This window comes from Pavona decussata, unplaced genomic scaffold (assembly GCF_977016875.1).
Source record: "Pavona decussata unplaced genomic scaffold, jaPavDecu1.1 SCAFFOLD_143, whole genome shotgun sequence".
NCBI lineage: Eukaryota > Metazoa > Cnidaria > Anthozoa > Scleractinia > Agariciidae > Pavona > Pavona decussata.
The window spans coordinates 452,906-472,962 of record NW_028145556.1 but is presented as its reverse complement, the minus strand read 5'-3'; the positions used below and the strand labels follow the sequence as shown (position 1 = coordinate 472,962).

The following is a 20,057-nucleotide window of genomic DNA, read 5'->3' as shown; positions in this document are numbered from 1 at the left end:
GCCTTTAAGACCGGAAAATCACGCAGAGTTGTACTACCTCGCGAGATGGTATAACTTGCCCTGATAAATACTGCAGCCAATCACATTGCACGTAGTGACAGCCGCCTGTCAAGTAATTTGGCAATATTATTTACTAGACGCTAGTCTCGTGTTTCAGTTCGACTCGTGGTTCACTTTGCGAAACAGAAAAACGACAGATGACTTCAACAATACCTCAAAACCAAAACTGTGGTCTTGCTGGATAAGCCCACACGGCCTTGCACTTACGGCGATAAATGTTGTCTTGCCATTGGATAACATTTCGTCGCATCCTCCTCATCTGTAGAGACGTTAACCGTATCCCCCGAGAGAAACTCCTTCTTTTTGGCATAAATATAGTGAGAATCAACATAATTCGCCTGCTGCCATTTTTGAAAGTTGCGCGCTTTTGTAAGTTGAATATTTAGCGGCTCAAATTCCGGGTTAAATTGCACAATGAAAACAGATACCATGTTTAGCTAGTTAATGTCAGTCTGTAAACAACCACCAAGAAAGAATGTTCGGCTAGTAAATTGGCCTAGTGAAAACACAACCATTAAGTAAAAAAATATTGCAAATTCCTGGAGGTTATCTAGCAGCAGAAAATCAAATTGACCCATACATTAAGTTCTAATAATATGGTCTGTTTTGAACCAATGAAATTTTTTTTAAGTGAAACATGTTTGCCTGGTTTTTTAATTAACCCTATCGGTAAGAATTTTTGTAGTTTTAGCTTTTTTCTTCTTTTATCATTTTTTTATTTTTTATCAATTTGAAGTTTTTAACCCCATCGATGATATCTTTGTAGTTTCAGCTTCTAGTTTGAATTGCTGTTTTTATCATTTTGTAATTTTGTCTTATATATTGTATTTCTTTAACCTTTTGTATATTTAATCTTTATACGACCTTTCTGAAAACCACGTTTAGTGAACGGAAGCCTCCTAATAAAAGATTATTATTATTATTATTATTATTATTATTATTATTATTATTACTAATTCAAAGTTCATTTTGACAAGGAATTTTGAGTTCTGTTCAATTTAATGACAAATCAAAAGTTCAATAACCACACAATCAGTTCAAAAACCACACATCAGTTCAGTGACAGTAGACAGTAACAACCCACGTATAAGAACCTAGTGATTTAAGAACCTACAGGCTGAAATTGGGCATTTTAATACCCAAATATATAAGAACCTATTTAGCCTGGCAAAGAAAAATAGGTTCTTATACAAAAAAAAACCACTCTTATTGTAAGGCCAAAATACTGGATTTTGTTAGAAATTGTGAAATTTCTGAGAAATATACCATGAAAATTATTTGTTTAATACAGTATGTAGTACAATGAAGAAACTTAAAAATTGAAAATCTTTTAAATACAGAGTATAGAATATCTAGTACTGTATAAAATTATACTGGTGTAGTCTTGGGACTTGAATCTGTATAGTGCCCTGACTTTTTGTATCACTATGACAAATCCTACAAATAAGAACCTACTAAGAACCTAATCAGCCTGACTTTGGAAAAACTACCCCAAAATATAAGAATCTATTCAGCCTGAACCCCAAAATTCTAGGTTTTTATACGTGGGTTTTTACTGTATTGTAAGAATAACTATAGGTGAAAGGTTTTTTTATTCCAATGGGGCAGATAAGAGGAAAGGGGAGGGGAGAGGGTTTTGCGGGAGCGTGGTCCATACAATTCAATAAAAAAACAAAAATTCAATAACCACACAATCAATTCAAAAACCCACATTCGTTCAGTGACAGTACACAATTGTAAGAATAACTATATAGGTGAAATGTTTTTTTATTTCAATGGGACAGGTAAGAGGAGAGGGTTTTACGGGAGCGTGGTCCATATTTAGAGTAGGCAGAAAGTACAAGTGAAACTAATAAGTATTTATGTATTACAAATAATGGTAACAGGCTTACACTGTACATGCATTTAAAAATCTATTGCCTGCTTATCCATAACCCATTGTTTGTCTTTGTAATCATATTTGGCAACGGCTGCCCAATAATGTAGCTTTTTCTTGGACATAGTTCTACTTCCTTCTTGTCAATAATGAAGATTAGTGGCCCGTTGGTAAATAATTTCGTAAAAATCTAGAAGTCCTATGGTTCATTGAAAATCAAAAAGTCAAATAACCATAGCAACAGTTCAAAAAACACACATCAGTTCAGTGACAGTAGACCTTAAATGTAAGAAAAACTATAGGTGATGTGTTTTCAACTTTCTCTCCCTCATGCGTTTCAAGGATGCAAATGAGAGGCCTGCTCGTAAATTTCATATTAGTTCAATTCAAAGAAGGCTTAAAAATTCAATCACCACACCAAAACAACAAACCTCCCACCCCTCCCCCCAAAAAGGGGATTATATAAATGTATATTATTTATTTATTAACCACCTGGGTGATAGCAGACCTCAAACTTAAGAAAATTTACTGGTGTGGGTGTTTTTAGTGCAATGGGTCTTACAGGTAGGGAAAGGGGAGGAAGTGGACAAATTATAATGTTTGCATTATATTCATAGGGTTTAAATGTTACATTACCATGGTTTAGAATTTTCCTCACCTAGATGAAATTTTTAGGGATTTAATGTTTTTAATTTTTCGTTTTAATTATTTTATTTTTAGAGATTTAAACAAACACTACAAAGGAAAGAGACCAGCAAATCCCCCTCAGACGGCAAGAAAGGAAACAGACAGCGAAAGGAAGAATGCAACAAGACCAGGAGTAACTGCAATGGCCGCTTAGCTATATGATTTATTATAATTTACTATGTGTCAAAGTCTAATAATGTCTGCTGACAATACCGGTAATTTTGACATTGGTGTACAGCATCGTGTTTGATTACATTGACGTATTCGTATGATCCAAAATTTGGTCAGCCAAGCTGACCTTAGCTGAGCAGCCACCCGCTTGGCCTCCATTGCTGTTTTTTTTTTTTTTTTAATTTTTTCGGTTTACTTTTTAACTGACTCTTCTTGTCTCTTGACTCTTCTCGTAAGTGCCACAATCCCTGTTTCCCTTTTTGCAAGCTCCTCCTTGTCTTCTGCTAACTGCATGCAATCACAGTTTCTTGTGGTCTTGGATTTTTTTTTTTTTAATTTTTTTTGTTGCAAATTTCTTTAAAGGGTTATTTTATTTCAACAACGTAACAAGCACAAACAGTACATTTTATACCACAATATTATAATTACTTAAAAAACAGGCTGAATGTTACGGTATTTTAACACACCCCATTTTTTTTGGTGTTTGTGTGGGTGGGTGTGTGTGTGTGTGTGAGGGGAGGGGCTGGACAGGGAGAGCGAGGTACGAAGAAGAATGGGTTGTGTTAAAATAGTGTATCTTCCGGTCTTGTTGCTTTCTTCCTTTCGCTGTCTGTTTCCTTTCTTGCCATGTCTGGGGGGATTTGCCGGTCTCTTTCCTTTTGAGTTTTTGTTTAAATCTCTAAAAATAAAAGAATTGAAATGAAAAATTAAAAACATTAAATCCCTAAAAATTTCATCTAGGTAAGGAAAATTATCAACCATGGTAATATAATGTACAAACCTATTAATATAATGAAAACATATTTGTCCACTTCCCTTCCCTTTCCCCCTGCAAGACTCATTGAAATAAAAACACCCACACCAGTAAATTTTCTTAATTTGGAGGTCTGCTATCACTCAGGTCCCAGTTGTTCAAAGGGCGAATAATTTTATCCACTGGATAGTTTGCTATCCAGAAGATAAAATGTGTGCAAGATTTTTATGATAGTCCTATAATTTGTGAATAGAGTAGAAGCATATGTCGAATTTAAGAATGGGATTGTGTGGAAAACTTGCCAAAAGCATTGATTGGAGTACATGTACTGTGCTGGATAGTGACTTATCTAGTGGATGAAGTTATCCACTCTTTGAACAACTGGGGCTAGGTGGTTAATAAATATATACACATTTATATAATTCCCCTTTCTGAATTTTTAAGCCTTCTTTGAATTGAACTAATATGAAATTTACAAGCAGGCCTCTCATTTGCATCCTTGACAACCATGAAGGAGAGAAAGTTGAAAACACATCACCTATAGTTTTTCTTACATTTAAGGTCTACTGTCGCTGAACTGATGTGTGTTTTTTGAACTGTTGTTATGGTTATTTGACTTTTTGATTTTCAATAAACCATAGGACTTCTAGATTTTTACAAATTTACCAACGGGCCACTAATCTGCATCATTGACAAGAAGGAAGTAGAACTATGTACAAGAAAAAGCTACATTATTGGGCAGCTGTTGCCAAATATAATTACAAAGACAAACAATGGGTGATGGATAAGTGGGCAATAGATTTTTAAATGCGTGTGAGCCTGTTACCATTATTATTTTGATACATAGATACTTGTTAGTTTCACTTGTACTTTTTGTCTACTTTCAAATATGGACCACGCTCCCGTAAAACCCTCTCCTCCTACCTGTCCCATTGAAATAAAAAACATTTCACCTATATAGTTATTCTTACAAATTTTTTGTCTACTGTCACAGAACGAATGTGGGTTTTTAAATTGATTGTGTGGTTATTGAATTTTTGTTTTTTTTATTGAATTGTATGGACCACTCTCCCGTAAAACCCTCTCCCCTCCCCTTTCCTCTTATCTGCCCCATTGGAATAAAAAAAAACCATTCACCTATAGTTATTCTTATAATATTGAGGTCTACTGTCACTGAACTGATGTGTGGTTTTTGAACTGATTGTGTGGTTATTGAACTTTTGATTTTTCATTGAATTGAACAGAACTCAAAATTCCTTGTCAAAATGAACTTTGAATTTCATTGGTTCAAAGGAGACAATATTATTAGAACTTAATCAATTTCTGCTGCTAGATAACCACCAGGAATTTGCAATATTTTTTTAACTTTATGTTCTCTTCCCCAACCTTGGACACAGAGAAAAAGACAATTCCCTACCCTTAAATATTTGGCACCAACTAACATAACTGAAATAACTGGTAAATAATTATATGATGTACAAATGACATTGTCAGCCATAAAGAGTTTTCAAAGTCCATTTGGCCTTCCATGTGTCCTTTGATAACCCAAAGAGGACATCAAAACAAGGTAAGATCATCGGTCATGCCACTTGTCTGTGGCTTGTGGCATGCTGTTTGTTCTTACCATAGTTTAATGTCACATGTGCATAACTATAGTACAAATGTATAATTAACAATTATTCCACGAGCGCGCGTTGGATATGAGATGATAGATAGCCAACGAGGCGCGTAGCGCCAAGTTGGCTATAGTCATCTCATATCCAACAAGCGCAAGTGGAATAATTGTTTTATTAAAAACAATCAAGAAATATTGCTAGATCTTACTGATTTTGCTGTGCAAGAACAACCAGCAGACAATTTAATGGTCGCCATTTCTCGGCCATAGTATAATGGCTCATATACCATAGCCGCTAAGCCAATCAAATCCCTCGAATTGCATTATACGATGATCCAGTTTTTAATAAAAAAACCTTAACCCATGAGCACCCAAGTGGTGAGAGTGCAGATGAAGTAAAGGGTGAAGGGGTTGTTTCTTTCAATACTTGAGAAATAATGTCATTCGCAATAATGCTATTTAATTTATTGTTTAAGATGGCTTGACATCAATAACTTTAACAACTGTCTCACACTAGCTGTAGCAATATGGACCAGGCCAGGCAGATACATTTTCTGACTCAAGCCCCTCCTCAAGCCCGCACTTACAGGACAACATGATATGAACTATTTATTAAACGTCACTTGCGTCTTTATTAAAGAACTACGAAGCACAAAACCGACTTATTACTCTAAAGCCCACATGTAAAGGTACTCACGTCGGCAGAAAAGAACTGGAAATGAAGATAACTACATTTACTCACCTTGAAGATTACGAGTCCCTTACAACGAAGACAATTGGAACACTTCAATGATACAGGCTTCCAACACTTCACGTCGAGTGATAATTAGGTTCCCGATGTTAACACTGCAAACTATGACTGACGATGTCTCCTCCATTATGTTGCACACGGGATAGGCTATTAAAATTTCAGCTTTCGAACGATCAGAAGCCACAAGAGCCAAAAGTCTGAACGCCACTCGTTTTGAGAGTGTGAAATTTTCGCCATGATACGACGCTTAGCTGTCTCGTATTTTCCGTCAAAACAATAGAAAAAAATCACTCCTTTGGAAAACCCTTGCTGATGAAGTCGAAGCAATATCTTTACAACATCTTCCATATCCACAGTTTACAATTCCTGATACTGATGGCTCAAAAATCCGAAGAAATCATGCCTGACCCGGACGCCATCATTCGACTTCGCCGAGACAGGCTGCTCGGCGCCAATTTGACCGGATGTGACGTCAAATTTTGTTGGATGATTCAGATACGAAAATTTGACGAGTCTTCTGCCCCGCCCCTGGTGTGCTACCACTGTCGATGGTGTCTCTAGCCATAGCGGAAGGACTGAGCCGCAATGCACTGATTGCAACTTGGAAAAAAAATAAGTTAACAGTTTTTTCAAGTTATTATATTTAATTCTTGCATTGTCGTTTCCAAAAACACTGAACGAAATAGGACAGAACAGATCATGAGTTTTTGGCAAAATAATTCAGTTGATTCCCTTCTATCGCTGCTCTAGAGTATTTTATAACTATGAAGTCTTTTGTTGCACCTTTTTCACAAGTTTCCAAATCCCTGTGCATGACACTCTCCCATTAGGGCGTCCTGTTATGCTCTTCAAATATGTTTTATTTCGAACACCTCTGAATCTTAAGTTTTCGCTGTTTGCCTAGACCGCTTTTATTAATTCCTTCCCTCCATTGTTAAAACGTTCCTAAATAAGTGAATAAAATTATGAAGGAGTTATGGGAGCTCACTAGTCCAACCTATTGAGGCCTTTTTCCTCGAAGAAATAGAGGTAAATTGCAATGAACGTTAATAAGAACACAATCATAAACTGACCGTACTCGCACAATTCCAAAAATACCAAAATGGTGGAGAAACGACATAGAGGTTATACTGAGTGGAGAAAGAGACGAGACAATTTAATCGAAAGAATTACAGGGGCTGTTTTTCCTGGGATAATCCAAAAAATGAGGAAAATTGTGAAAGTTAACACGATTTTGTTGTTCGGATTATGTGAAGTGGAACTGAAGGTTATACTGTTACTAAACGGAATCATTTCTAGCTAATTCCTTGAATTTACCTGAAGCTGCTAGGTTTGTATTTCTAAATTTCACGCTCCTGGTCAAGCTGGTCTTTATTCAGTACTCAAGATGGTATCAAAACAAAGATGGCGACAAAATCTTAGTTTTGAGTCTCTGCGCACTGTGTGATTTCGCGCAGGACCTCGCGTTGCTCGCGGCCGCGTGTTTTTTTTATGCTGTTGCTGATCATTTCGGAAACTTTTATACTGGAGTTTTCCAAAAGGCTTTGAAGGTGTCACACATTTATTTTAGGTTGAATTGTGGTGTTTCCTGGAGGCCATGCTAACTTTTTTTTTTTTTAAAAATTAAGTTAAGAGCAACAGTCAACGAACATAAAACACCATCAAAAAAACAAAAAAACAGGTGTAAAGTGGCCGTTTGTTGAATTATTTAATCTTAGGCCGCTCTGGATTCAGACTCATTCTCTTCTTTTTAATTAGTGGTTTTGAATCTATCAGCTGGCGCAAATTCAACATTTATGGCAAATCAGACACTTCTCATCACCCACACAATCCGCCTACTGACTTTCCTCCAACAACTATGTTCAATTCTCACGTTCCTGTGAACAGAAACCCATTTTACAGTTGTTTACTTAGCGACTCTGCGTTGGAGTGGAAGCAAGGCTGGATCAGTTGACTTTGTTTTTGATACAAACCTCGCTGTTTTTCATATAAAAATCATGTTATTGTTACGCTTACGTTCCTGGGCCTTTAGCTTGCCCTTTTGTAGAACCAACCCCAAGAAATCCTTTCTGTATGCTATATATCAAGGACCTAAGTACTTTAATTCTTCAAATTAAGACATCTTTGATTACCTCGACATCTCTTTCCTCCTTAAGATACATCTATGGCAACTATTAAATCTGTTATCGTCGTTTTTAACCTTACGACTATTTTCAAAGGAGTAGGATAATTGTTTTATTATTCAATATTTGAATACAAAGCCTAGTTTTATTGCAGAAGAACTGGAGAAGGTCTTTATTTGACACACTTTTCTCCCCTATTCGCCGCGAAATTTGCGAATTACGTACGGGCAGATCAAACCTGGCTGTGTACAGACGACAAATATTGAGCACACCATGGCCATATACGTGGACAGTGTTACAATACGTTGAATAATAAAATGGCATTTGTTTAAAAAGTCGTTTACCCACTGAGCAGCCATGAGCCCCAGGTCGAATTGGAATTTGGAAGTGTTGACTTTTGTGGAGGCGGATGAAAACCGAAGAATCCAGAGAAAAAACACTCGGAGCGAGGACGACGACTGAACGAACTCAACCCATACATGGCGTAGATTCCCGTTCAATAATACCAGGGCCTGATAAAACCAAAGCCGGATTGAAAAACGTTTGTGTTGGACTTCATATAGGAGGCAGGACAATAGCTTCAGATTAGAGGAGAATAAATTTTCAACTTATCTTTCACAATTGCTTAAACCGAGTACGTTTCAGAATATAATTTTCCCTGAAATATTTTAGCTTACAAGAAGAATGGAGGAAAAGAAAATACAAATTTGAACCAAGAGACTCTCTTGTTTGAACAAATCATTACATAACATGTTTACGTTGACGGTTGATGCGTGGACACCTGGCATATAAAAAAAAACGCGCAAATTGGTTAGTGTTGAAAATGGGAAGACCTTTGCCCCTTTGATACCCTCGCCCCTCCCGTTGCGTGTTACTCGCGCTTCGCGTCCGTGATCAACTCCGCTAGCTGGAAAACGCAAAAGAAAAAATAATAATAACGTCTGTTCTGCAGGCTACCCCTTTGAAGATCTTTGAAGTGCGCCTTCCTGTTTAATTTTCCAAAGAATATCTTAAGAACAAAAATTCAAATAATGAAACACACCTTGAACGAAATTCCCGGATAGCACGAAGCCTCCCTCACAGAAGCTTGCGTGTTCGAAAGAGGAGGCCGAGGCTAGATAGCACGTAGCTCTTTCAAATACAAAATACTTACGGCAGACTGATCCTAACTTCGGAGGTGACGAGCTTCGATAGAATAAACAACAAAGGCTAGAATAACTGAAATATATTTGTTTTAAAAAAACAAATTTTTGCCCCATATTTCGGTTTGCAATATAAACCTTCCTCGGGGGCTGAACGAAAAAGAAAAGTGAGAAACAAAAGGATCGTTATAAATGAATATAAAATGCGTGACAATGATTGGTTGGGAGGATAGCTTTGACGGTTAAATTTTTAGCTGAATTTTACCGATTTTGACGGTTGACGGTTAAATTATAGGGATTTTGGCGGTTGACGGTTATCAAGGGGAAATTTCTTCCATGAGTAGAAGTTAACATTAACTTTTATGTCTTTTAATAGTAACAATTGTGTTCTGGAGGTTGTTTTGTCGTCAGAAACACGTTAATTGTTTGGAAAATGAAGTACTTGTTCCAGAAGGAAGTTAGTTGTGATGTCAGTTTAGACGCAAGTTAAGTGGAAAAGACCATAAAGCAGGGGCGTAGCGTGGTTTTTCCGTTTAGGCACGCACAGGAGGGCGTGGTGAAACGAGCGCCGAAGGCGCGAGCCGCTAGGGGGTGTGGGGGTATGCTCCCCCCAAAAATTTTCATTTTTAGAGCCTCGGAAATGCCATTTCCGATTTTTGCTAGGGAGAAGTTTCATAAATCAAAGCATGAAAAAACCCTAACTACTCAGAAACTTTGTTGTTTATTTGTCAGCCTTTGGTACTACTGATATAAGTGTATATTGGACTTGTGTATTATAAACTGTAAATGTGGCTACAGGAAAAGGGGGAGACGTCTCCCTTTACGACGGGAAAATTCGGAAACTAGATTGCCCATATCCACATTCTTGTGCTTGTGTATGTGGAATATTGCTAAAGAGGACAGCCTCTCCTCACTCATAGTGCTTCGAAGAGGGGTGTCAGTCTCTTCATGCCGCTAAAACTGCGTTCGGCAGCGCAAGTTGAAACATGTGTCTCGACCCTCACTGTTGTGATGACTGGGTTTTGAACTCTCATATTAAAATGAATGTGCAATATCCACACAGTTTTCTTTTCGTAAAATAGCAACAATAATAAGAGAAAACTCTTGTATGTGTATAAGTCGCTTTTCGCCAAAAAATCTATAAATAAATAAATCAAATATTCTTTTTTAGATTTTCGAGATGCGCACGTGCGTATATGGTCGCTACGCCTCTGTAAAGTGAGTATATTCGGAAACACGGAGGTTGGTTTACCAGTTAAAAACGATTCTCCGAGAGGCAGAAGTCCGGAGTGATATTTCAAAGACCTTGAAACTGCTTTTCTCGACGGTTGACCGTAAAAAATTGCCCTTTTTTGACGGTCGACGGTTAGTTAAATTTTTAGGCTGTTTGACGGCTGACGGTTAACCTCATCGAGATCCTCCTATACATCTCACAGATCTCTTGTTTCAGGGCTAGGGTCCATTGTTTATGTTGTTTGGTTATTTCTCCGTTACAAGAGTGACAAATTCTTCTGTTGTGGACTATCCATTCCCAATAATAAGGAAACCAACTCAAGTAGACTTATCTACTTCAGTTGGCTTCAAGGAGGCCATGCTCGAATTCTGATTGGCTGCCGATAGTCGATCCCATGTGCCCACGAAATTTCTTAACTGCGGTCAAACTGTCCCTCCAGATCCCCAAGCAAAAGTTAAAAATAATTTTTTAAAATAAATCTTTATTTAAACACGGTAAAATCCATCAGGAGTATAACAATTTAGTTCTAACCGAGGTTCTCATCTTGGCCGTTAATTTTTTTAAAGATTTTTTAATTTTAAGCTTATGGTATGTGGATTTTTTAATTTTAAGCTTATGGTATGTGGATTTTTTAATTTTAAGCTTATGGTATGTGGATTTTTTAATTTTAAGCTTATGGTATGTGGATTTTTTAATTTTAAGCTTATGGTATGTGGATTTTTTAATTTTAAGCTTATGGTATCAAAACTAAGCGGCGAAAATTTTTGGAAGAACATTCAGTATTGTTTAGTAATTAAACTCCAAGTAAAATTCACAGGATTGGCTTAATCGGGCTTTGAACAACTAGGCCTCTCTACCTCATGAGAAAAGGTGTAAGGTGGTAGAAGGTACGTTTGTTGAGACAAGCAGGGTTTGCACACTTAAGTAATGTTGGAGGACAAACCACAAAGGCACAAGCAAGTATTTACAAATTGAAACCCATATTTATTGCTTCTTCATTTAACAGCCCGGAACTGAAATTAAAAACCCATATTTATTGCTTCTTTGTTTAACATCCCGAAATTGAATACATACTGTTTTCATCAGCAACAAAAATGCCATGGAAAGAAGTCAAACACCTCTTTCTTTTGTTGAAAAACTAGATTAACTGTACTCCAGTTGCACTAGAGCACAGGGTAGACCCACATGAACTCAGCTGCCAGCAGTGTAATAAATATGACATCCGAGTAAAAATATCTTCATGACACTAAGGCGTGATTCACTCAGTTGCACTATAAGGGGGGGGGGGGGGGGGCAATTTTAACTACCATACTGTTGCTAGGGAGGGTTTCTAACCATATCTTGGAAGGCCAAAACGTCCACGGAACTGTTTGGCCGTTCTTGTTTCATTCAAGGGTTTTTATACCCCATTTGCTCAAAACAGACAGCAGCCAAAAAGTCAATAGGCATAAAATTTAAAACATTTAAGATCCGGTCAGTGCCAAGATGCAAACTGTGACATTGATTTGCTGAAATTTGATTGTTTTTACAGTTATGACTTCAAAAATGTACCTTTTGATCAGCCATGTTTAAACCTTTTGTATACATGCCAGTTACTGAGTCAGCTAATAAAGGAGGTGAAATCATCTCCAGTGCTAGATATTACCCAACTCTACCATCTTTCTTCCGAGTTTTAGGATTTACCTTCCACAGGCACAGTTCAGGACTTGCATGAGCTCACTAAAAAAAATGTTTTCACCATCACAAATTTCTCCATCCTGGAGACACAAAGCATTCCAATCCCTTAGCAATGACTCTAGATCTGTCGTTATGATTTGAATTCCCCCAACCCACCCCTACACCTCAATTCATACTGCTTCCAAGACTACGTTATAGTGTATCAAAATGTATATTCTCCTCCATGTTCTCCTAGTAAGGAGAATTTGTTTGAACATCAAGACAGTTAGTCTTTGGTGATCTGCATCTTGTTCATTTACATGCCCTACACATTTAACCAAGTGTTCTCACAAGAAAGTTCATGTTGGTCGCTACTGGGGTGTAACATTTTATACCTACATTGCAGGCACTTGAAATAAATACAAGCTGCAATGATAGGGCATAAGGCATTGTGCCTCGCCAAAATCGCACTGCATGTTTATACAAACACATGCTATACGGCCATTTCATCCTACACAACAACAATCCATCATACTGTAAAAGATGGCAACTGGTACATTAACCCATATTTCTTAGCATATGAACACCCTAAAAAATGCTCATAAAAACCACCGAAAAGTTTTAAAACTTTAAACCTAGCATAAACAATGTGGTTAGTACAGGGACAAATTTTGCAAAAAATATGACTTTCTATGTGCCTATTGGCTGTGTTAGGTACACATTCAAGATACTGTGGTAAAATGTCCAGTCGCCATCTTTTTCCATACGGTGGATTGCAGCCATTTCCCTTAAGAATATGGCAAAATTCTACTACAGGTTTACCATTTAACAGGATGAAAAAATTCCCTGGCTTTTCAGTACCACAAGACAATTTTCACTGACCATCCAAGACAAATCTTTTGACAATAAAGCTGGTGATAAGGCCACAGAAATCAACTCCTTCAAATAAATTTTGAAAGCACATTACCTTGGCCCACAAGGAAACTCTTTTGCAATCCTTGTGGAAAGACAAAACTTAAATTCCTTGACTTTTCACTCACTTAAAGATAACAGTCATTTAGAATTTCCCTGATGCAAAATTCGCTGACTTTTTCTTGACCTTAAAAAAAGATCTTTTCCCTGACCATGGTAACCCTGTGCTATGTAGTCTCCACTTCATGTAAGCCTTCCATTCACCATACAAATAAAGCATTATTTTCATCTGCAAAATTGCTGTCTTAGAATTTGTAAAAGAATTGACACTGAAGTGATTGTTATAATTGTGTATATTAATCCCAGTCCATTACATGGTGACATTAATAACAAATTGTCACCCTAAAAAGATGAACAACTTAGAAAATAAATTATTTCCAAAACTGAGAATGTGAGCTTCTTTGATGGTCATCCAAAAATATCACTACATTACCCAAACTGCCCGTAATGGAAACCACAATAAAGTAATATTATTAATACAGAGCATGGTGTCTCAAGTGCTAAAATACATGTAAAAATTTCACCAAGAATGACCATGTGAGCACAATAACTCACCACAAATCCCTACAAAATTAGCAGCTACTAGTTTAAAAAAAATAATAATTAAGGAACTCACTGAATCCTTCTTGGTTTTGCTCTTCTTTTTTACAATATTATTACATAACTGTACTCAACTGTAAATAACCGTTACTTAAATAATTACCGACTTGATCATTCAAAGCAATTTCTGATGCATTTTGTGGCCTTACCACAATGTTTTTGAGGCTACAAGCATCATTTACATTATACATGGAAAACAGGCATTGCTGCAGACACATACACAATTTATCATATTCTCCATCTTATACTATCTCAGCCAGCTGTGCCTTTCCCTCTACAACCTTCCACAGCTCTCCTTCTTCACTGTCCTCATCGTCATCACCTTCAGCGACAACACCCAGGTTCTCTAGAGCTTCAACAGCGTAGGCTTCTCTTGCTTTCATGGTAGCTTCTATTTTTAACCACAGTGTCTCTTCATCCTCGTCACCAACTAAGTCGTTGTTGGCTCTTTGCGAATAATCTTCAGCAAAGTCTTGCTTTGTTTCAGGAAGATGTCTCTTGTTGGCGAAAAGAAAACAGTGACTAAGTACTGATACTGTAGCACAAACTAGAGCTACAAGTAATGAAACTTTGCAACTCATCCATAACCTGTCGACATGTAATCTTTGGGCACCTTCCATTTGTCATAGCCGGCTGGCCAGACTGGTCAGTTTGTGAGTGGAATGTTCCAATTTGAACGATAAGGATTATTCTACTCCTTCAAATTTCTTCAAAATGGTGCGTACACCTGTATGATTTTTGGAGTGTTTATTTTTCAAGATTTTGCAGCACAATCCCTTCAAAATGACACATTTGATTTACAGACTGGCCAGTCAGTTCAGGCAAATGGAAAGCACCCTTTGCCATGTAATCTTTGGGCCAGCCAGATAAACAGTATCCCCCCTGCCTCCCCCACAGGCTGACCCCCAGGCGTTAGGAATTTTTGAAAACGAAATGGCAAATCTCCCACAGTAAACATAAACAAGCTGTTCAAATGCATAGCAGTACAGTAAAAAGAGAAAGTTGATTTCTTCATTGCTGGCATGACCTTTCTTGTAATAAAGGTTAAAATTCAGGGCGCCAAACTAAGTCTCTAAGTTCCAATGAATGTTCTATGGATTTACTTGTTAATTCAAGGGGAATCTGAAGATGAAAGTCTGTTCATTGTTACTATGGAGGGTGTAATGTATTTGCTTCTTTAGCATGCTTTCATTTGTAGATTTCCCAAATATAAAATAATAAAGTAAATATACATGTTTTCCTTCCTGTTACCTAAATGACAGGAATGAGACTCCCATTAGCACCAACTCTACCTCTTATATAATTATTACTGTATCAGATGTCAGTACTAATCCAACCAATATTCAATGTTCCAAATCAGGTTACCACTGGAATTACAATATTCTATCTACTGCGCCTTACAATAACATGTGGACTCTGGAGTTCAAAGTTCAACCAACCATTACGCTTTTCACTGCTTTCAATCACTAGAGCGGACGTCTTAGAAAACAAAAATGTTTCGCTCAACAGAGTCAAAAGGTCATGTTCGTGCGCTGTGATTGGCGGATTTTGATCCACTTTGTCGGTTTGTATTTTTCTGGTCAGTCGCTTGTCGCCATAATTGTGATTGACGGCAATAAAACATGCAAATCATTAGCTGGGGTTGAAGTTCAGAGTCCATATGTTATTGAAAGGCGCAGTGATGCTTTACCACTACTGTCAAGTAAAAAGGTAAACATGCTGATTCAATGCTGTAAAATGTACAGGAATTTACAAACTGGCATTCTTACCACAGTAGCTTCCACATTTGATAATTTTTCAGTTTCCAAAACTTGACCTGTTCCATTAACACCATAATTCTCTTTATCAATTGTCACTGATGACTCTTCTTTATACTGAAACAAGACATTCTCCATCTGCTGTTCATGATTTGTGGATCCATTTGACATCACTGTGTAATTTGATTCTTGCTGTGAACCTATTAAAGGTGGTGATGATGACAATGTACGCTCTGTTAATGATTCACCATCAGAACTGTCCATGGCAGAGGAATCAAGTCCATTCATGAGAATAGCATCAGCAGTTGATCTGTCTAAAAAGTTATCAGGAGCATCAAAACTTTGCAGTCTATTAGTTTCTGACATATCAGTCACTTCTTCTTCAGTATTGGTTTCACTATCATTCTCTTGCTCCTCACCAGCCTCCCTAACTGACACTGAAACATTGTCTTCCATCGGGCTGAGAGTATTTGGGTTGCCTGAGGCTCCTTTTACCTTCTGAAGGATTTCATTCACTTTACGTTTTGTGTCATCTGGATCAGCATGTTCTCTTGCCTCCTGTTAAAATCAAATTGCTAAACTGTAAAGTCTCCCAGATACAGTGCAGGAAAGACAATGTAGCAGAATGAGTACAATGTATTTTGATAAGACATATATCATAACATCTGCAACATTTACCCTTTTCCAAAGACAAAATCTAAAGCATATATGACATACTTAAGAATAAACTTTTCAATGCCTAAAAGACAGACTTTGAAGAACGTTTTCTTCAGCCAAATGATGGAGATATATGACTTGTGTGAATACTTTCAAATAAAAGCAAGTTGTTGGCTTAGTTGGTATTTATTTTAAAAAAAATTCCAGGTGGAACAAAGAAAGCTTTTCTACCCACTGAGACACAAAAATACATTATTTTAGACCAAAATGTATTTTCCATTCAGACTAAAGAACATCTACAGGTACAGTACAGCTTGTGTATGCCAATCACAAACAAACCATTGACAATTCTTTAGTCTATGAGAAGTCCACCATTTCTCTAACAGATACATGTAGTCAAGCAAATGATCACAAGACCAAGTACAAAAATCATCTCAGCGGGGAGAAAAGACATGTCTCTACCTGTTCAAAGAATTTCATATTATAAAGAATGTATATTAACTTTGACCTAAGTTCTTAGGGATCTAGAATCATATATGATTCACACAAACAAATGACTCCCAGCAAATGGATAATTTTCTTCATTCTCATTCTGAAAATGTACAAATGTACATGTAACAATCGAAAATAACAATAAATTGAAGGGTTTTGGGCAAGTGAGGCGTATATGACTTTCCTGCTTTAAAAATTGATCATATTGCTCCAACTACATTAAACTTAGTAGTGGGTTTAATTTTTGATCAAAATCCTAAATAAACGAGAACTAGCTTATTACTTTTGAACCAGAAAATGCAAGGGACCTACACAAGAGATACTGGCCTTTGACTGATTTCTTTTGTATACGAGAATGAACCAAGTCAAGCAAAGCATTGGTAGCTGCAAACAAAAGAAATCAGTCTAGGGTTCCTACACTGTACATCATTTCTGCAAGTCGCTTGTGTTTTCTAGAAAAGTAACAAACTCTTTCTTGCTTATTTTGCATTTTGCTCAAAAATTAAATATGCAATCAAGTTCTTACATGACAACCACCAGTCTCTATGCCAAAATGGGATTTATTTGGAGCAATTTCAATTTTGAGGCAAAAAAAAGAGTTATGCCTCTCTTGCCCAAAATCCATCAATTGTTTATGGATTACAGAATGACCTTTTGTACGATCACTTACACTTCCTGTAGCAGAAGAGTTGCTTTCCTCTGTAGTTATTGGACTTGCAGTTTGCCTTGTTCTGCTCATTATTTGTTCCACTCGCTGGAACAAACAAACACATGCAATTCAGACTAAACTGAAAGTTTAGACTTGCAACAAAACGAAACAGTACTACTCAAGTATTGGTACTGTAAGGTATGCTAACTATACCTCAACAGTACCTTTTGTTAGGACTTACATGTACAAAATAGAGAACCCCACCTCTGCACAATTGAGATGTCTTAAATACTCTCAACTACAAATATTTGCATCCGGCTGTATGCTTAACACAAAGACAACTGAAGATAGATGGTTGCAAACATTCTTTTTCTTACTAAATGGGTCAGCCATTAAAACAAAAGAACTCTGTTTTAACTGTTTGGCAAGTCAATATCAATAGGCGATCAATGACAGTGATAGTTAAGCTATACATATTTTTTGTGCAGCCATACATCAGATGTATGTTGGTAACAAAGTTTCACAGTTTGATATTTGTGACCCTATTTGTGAAAACGACCCTTAACAGAAACGGTCGTTGAACCATTTTTCAGTGCATTGTCAATGGACTTTCAATGCATTGATAATGATTTTCAACGCATTCTCAATGCATTTTTAACAGTTTGTCAACATTTGTCAACGTTGAAATGCATTTATCAATGCATTGAAACAGAAAATGGTTCAACGGTCGTTTCCGTTAAGGGTCGTTGTCGCAAATAGGGTCACATTTATCCTCCACTAAGTAATATTGAATCTCTCCCCGAGACCACTTACGGCCTTCTTAAATGTATGAAAAGCCAGTCATTTTACTGTCTACAATGATGATTTGCCTCTTTAACCACAGCTATAATTCACACTGATTTCCCACAAGACCCTTTTGGACTTAGCTTTTTCTACCTGCTTCTTCTGTCATGTTGCCTACTATTGCACAATATTTGGAGAAAGCTCCACCGATACCTGTAGGTCATTGAGTCTCTTAGAAACAAACATCTCTTATTTAATCTTACAGTCTCTCATCTCTTTGGTGGTGACTTACACAAAATTCAAAATGTAATGTCTATGCACTCCTTACCCTTTTTCTCTCCAGCCTTGCAGCTTCTTCTTGTTTCCTCCTCTCCTCATCCTCATAAGCCTTTCTTTCTTCCTCCTCTCTTGCTCTCTGCTCCTCTTCTTCTTTACGTTTCTTCTCAGCTGCAGCTCTTTCAGCCTCCTCCATATCTTTCTTCTCTTTCTCTTCTGCTGCTATCCGCAGTCGTTCCTCTTCTTGCTTACGAAGAAGCTCAGCAAGCTCTCGCATTCTTGCTTCTTCCCTTGCCTCTTCCTCAGCCCGTATTCTTTCTTCTTCTTCCTTTTTCAATCTTTCTGCCTCCTGTCGTTCCTTATCTAATGCAGCCTGTCGCTCAGCCTCTTCTCTCGCTTTTTTTCTCCGTTCTGCCAAGGCCTGCTTGGCAGTAGCTTCATCAGTAACACCAGCTTTAGGCTTCATTTCAGTCTTATGGCTTTTATCTGCTGCTGGTTTATGCTGACCAACTCTGTGTATAGAACTAGTAGAGTGTGATTTGGTTAATTTACCCCCAGGCAGTAACAATGATTCATGGCTAGTACTTTTTCTTGAACCAGGTTTCTCCAGTGCCTGAGCTGAAGCATGCGTTGATGATGTCCTTGCTCGGGTCTTAGTAGCAGATGATGGTCTTTGCTGCGCAGAACCAGCACTGGATCGACGACTTGCAGCTGAATTTAAATTGCTTGCCGACACAGACTTACTACTAGCGAGTGAAGTTTTTGGTTGAAGGCTGCTAGGAGTTGTTGAGGGGGATTGTTTTGGTGTAGAGCCTCCGGACAAACTGTCAGTGCTACTTCGAGAAGGGCTTTTAGTAGGATTGGCACTGACAGGCCTCGTTAAAGGCCTTGGTAATGATGATGGACGTGTTGGTGCCTGCACGGCGCTGCCTGGTCGCTTAGCAGCACCTTCGGTTGGTACCGTTGGGAGTTTTCTACCACTGCCCGGTTTTAAAGCCGTAGTATTGGACTTAGAAACACTATGCCTAGCTGCCTGTTCCTTTAAATCTGCCCATCTTTCCTTCTCTTCCACTTCTTTCTTCTTCTTTCTCTCCTCAAAAGCAGCCCTACGTTCCTCGTTCTTTCTCCGCCTCTCTTCGGCTTGCTTTTCTCGAAGAAGCTTCACTTTGTTTTGCCTCTGATCGAGTGCTGGGCCAAAACGGTCGCCCACCAAATTTTCCGCAGAAACAGATCGCTTCGCTGAATTTGTTCTACTCGCGCTAGCAGGCCTTGATTGACGCGGCGAGTTGGAAGACGGATTTGATGAGTTCGCAGAAACTTTGCTCGAACTGCTTGCCGTCGGCTTGTCGTATGTCGATGCGGCAGCTAAAATAAGAATAAAAAGATCAAGGGTTTGCCTCCAGCGACAAAAGCCTTTTACTTTAGATAAGAATACAAAAAGTACCTTTCTTTGCCCGAAATGCCTCCATAGACATTGGTTCTTGATTTGATTCAGCCATTATGCTACGTCGAGGTGTGACGCTCTCAACACACACTCGAGGTAGGAATATTTTGTTCAGCAACGCCTTGGAAGTAAATAATTGATATGGCAACAACCTTCAAAAGCAGCAAGTACATATCCTTCACAAGTTATGGTTTTGACACCTGGAAAACGTGCGTTAAAGACTACCTAAAAACAAAATGGAATATTGAACGTTCTTCTCTCCTTCCATGTTTCATTTTACGTAATTTTTTTAGCCCTCTTTCCTTCCGAACCAATCACAGCACAGGATTTTTTACACGTGGTCATTGTTGTACCGCTG

General features: G+C 37.8%; 1 protein-coding gene across 1 annotated transcript; it reads right to left on the bottom strand.

The window, feature by feature from the left end:
* Nucleotides 1–11,374: 11,374 nt before the first annotated feature.
* LOC146466449 (uncharacterized) lies at nucleotides 11,375–19,989 on the bottom strand. Its single transcript, XM_085127168.1, has 5 exons — nucleotides 19,700–19,989; nucleotides 18,308–19,620; nucleotides 17,218–17,301; nucleotides 15,411–15,956; nucleotides 11,375–14,138 (listed from the first exon to the last, which is right to left on the bottom strand). Exons 1-5 carry the CDS (start codon nucleotides 19,752–19,754, stop codon nucleotides 13,884–13,886), a joined length of 2,253 nt encoding a protein of 750 aa, XP_084983294.1. The 5' UTR covers nucleotides 19,755–19,989; the 3' UTR covers nucleotides 11,375–13,883.
* Between the last annotated feature and the right edge of the window lie 68 nt (nucleotides 19,990–20,057).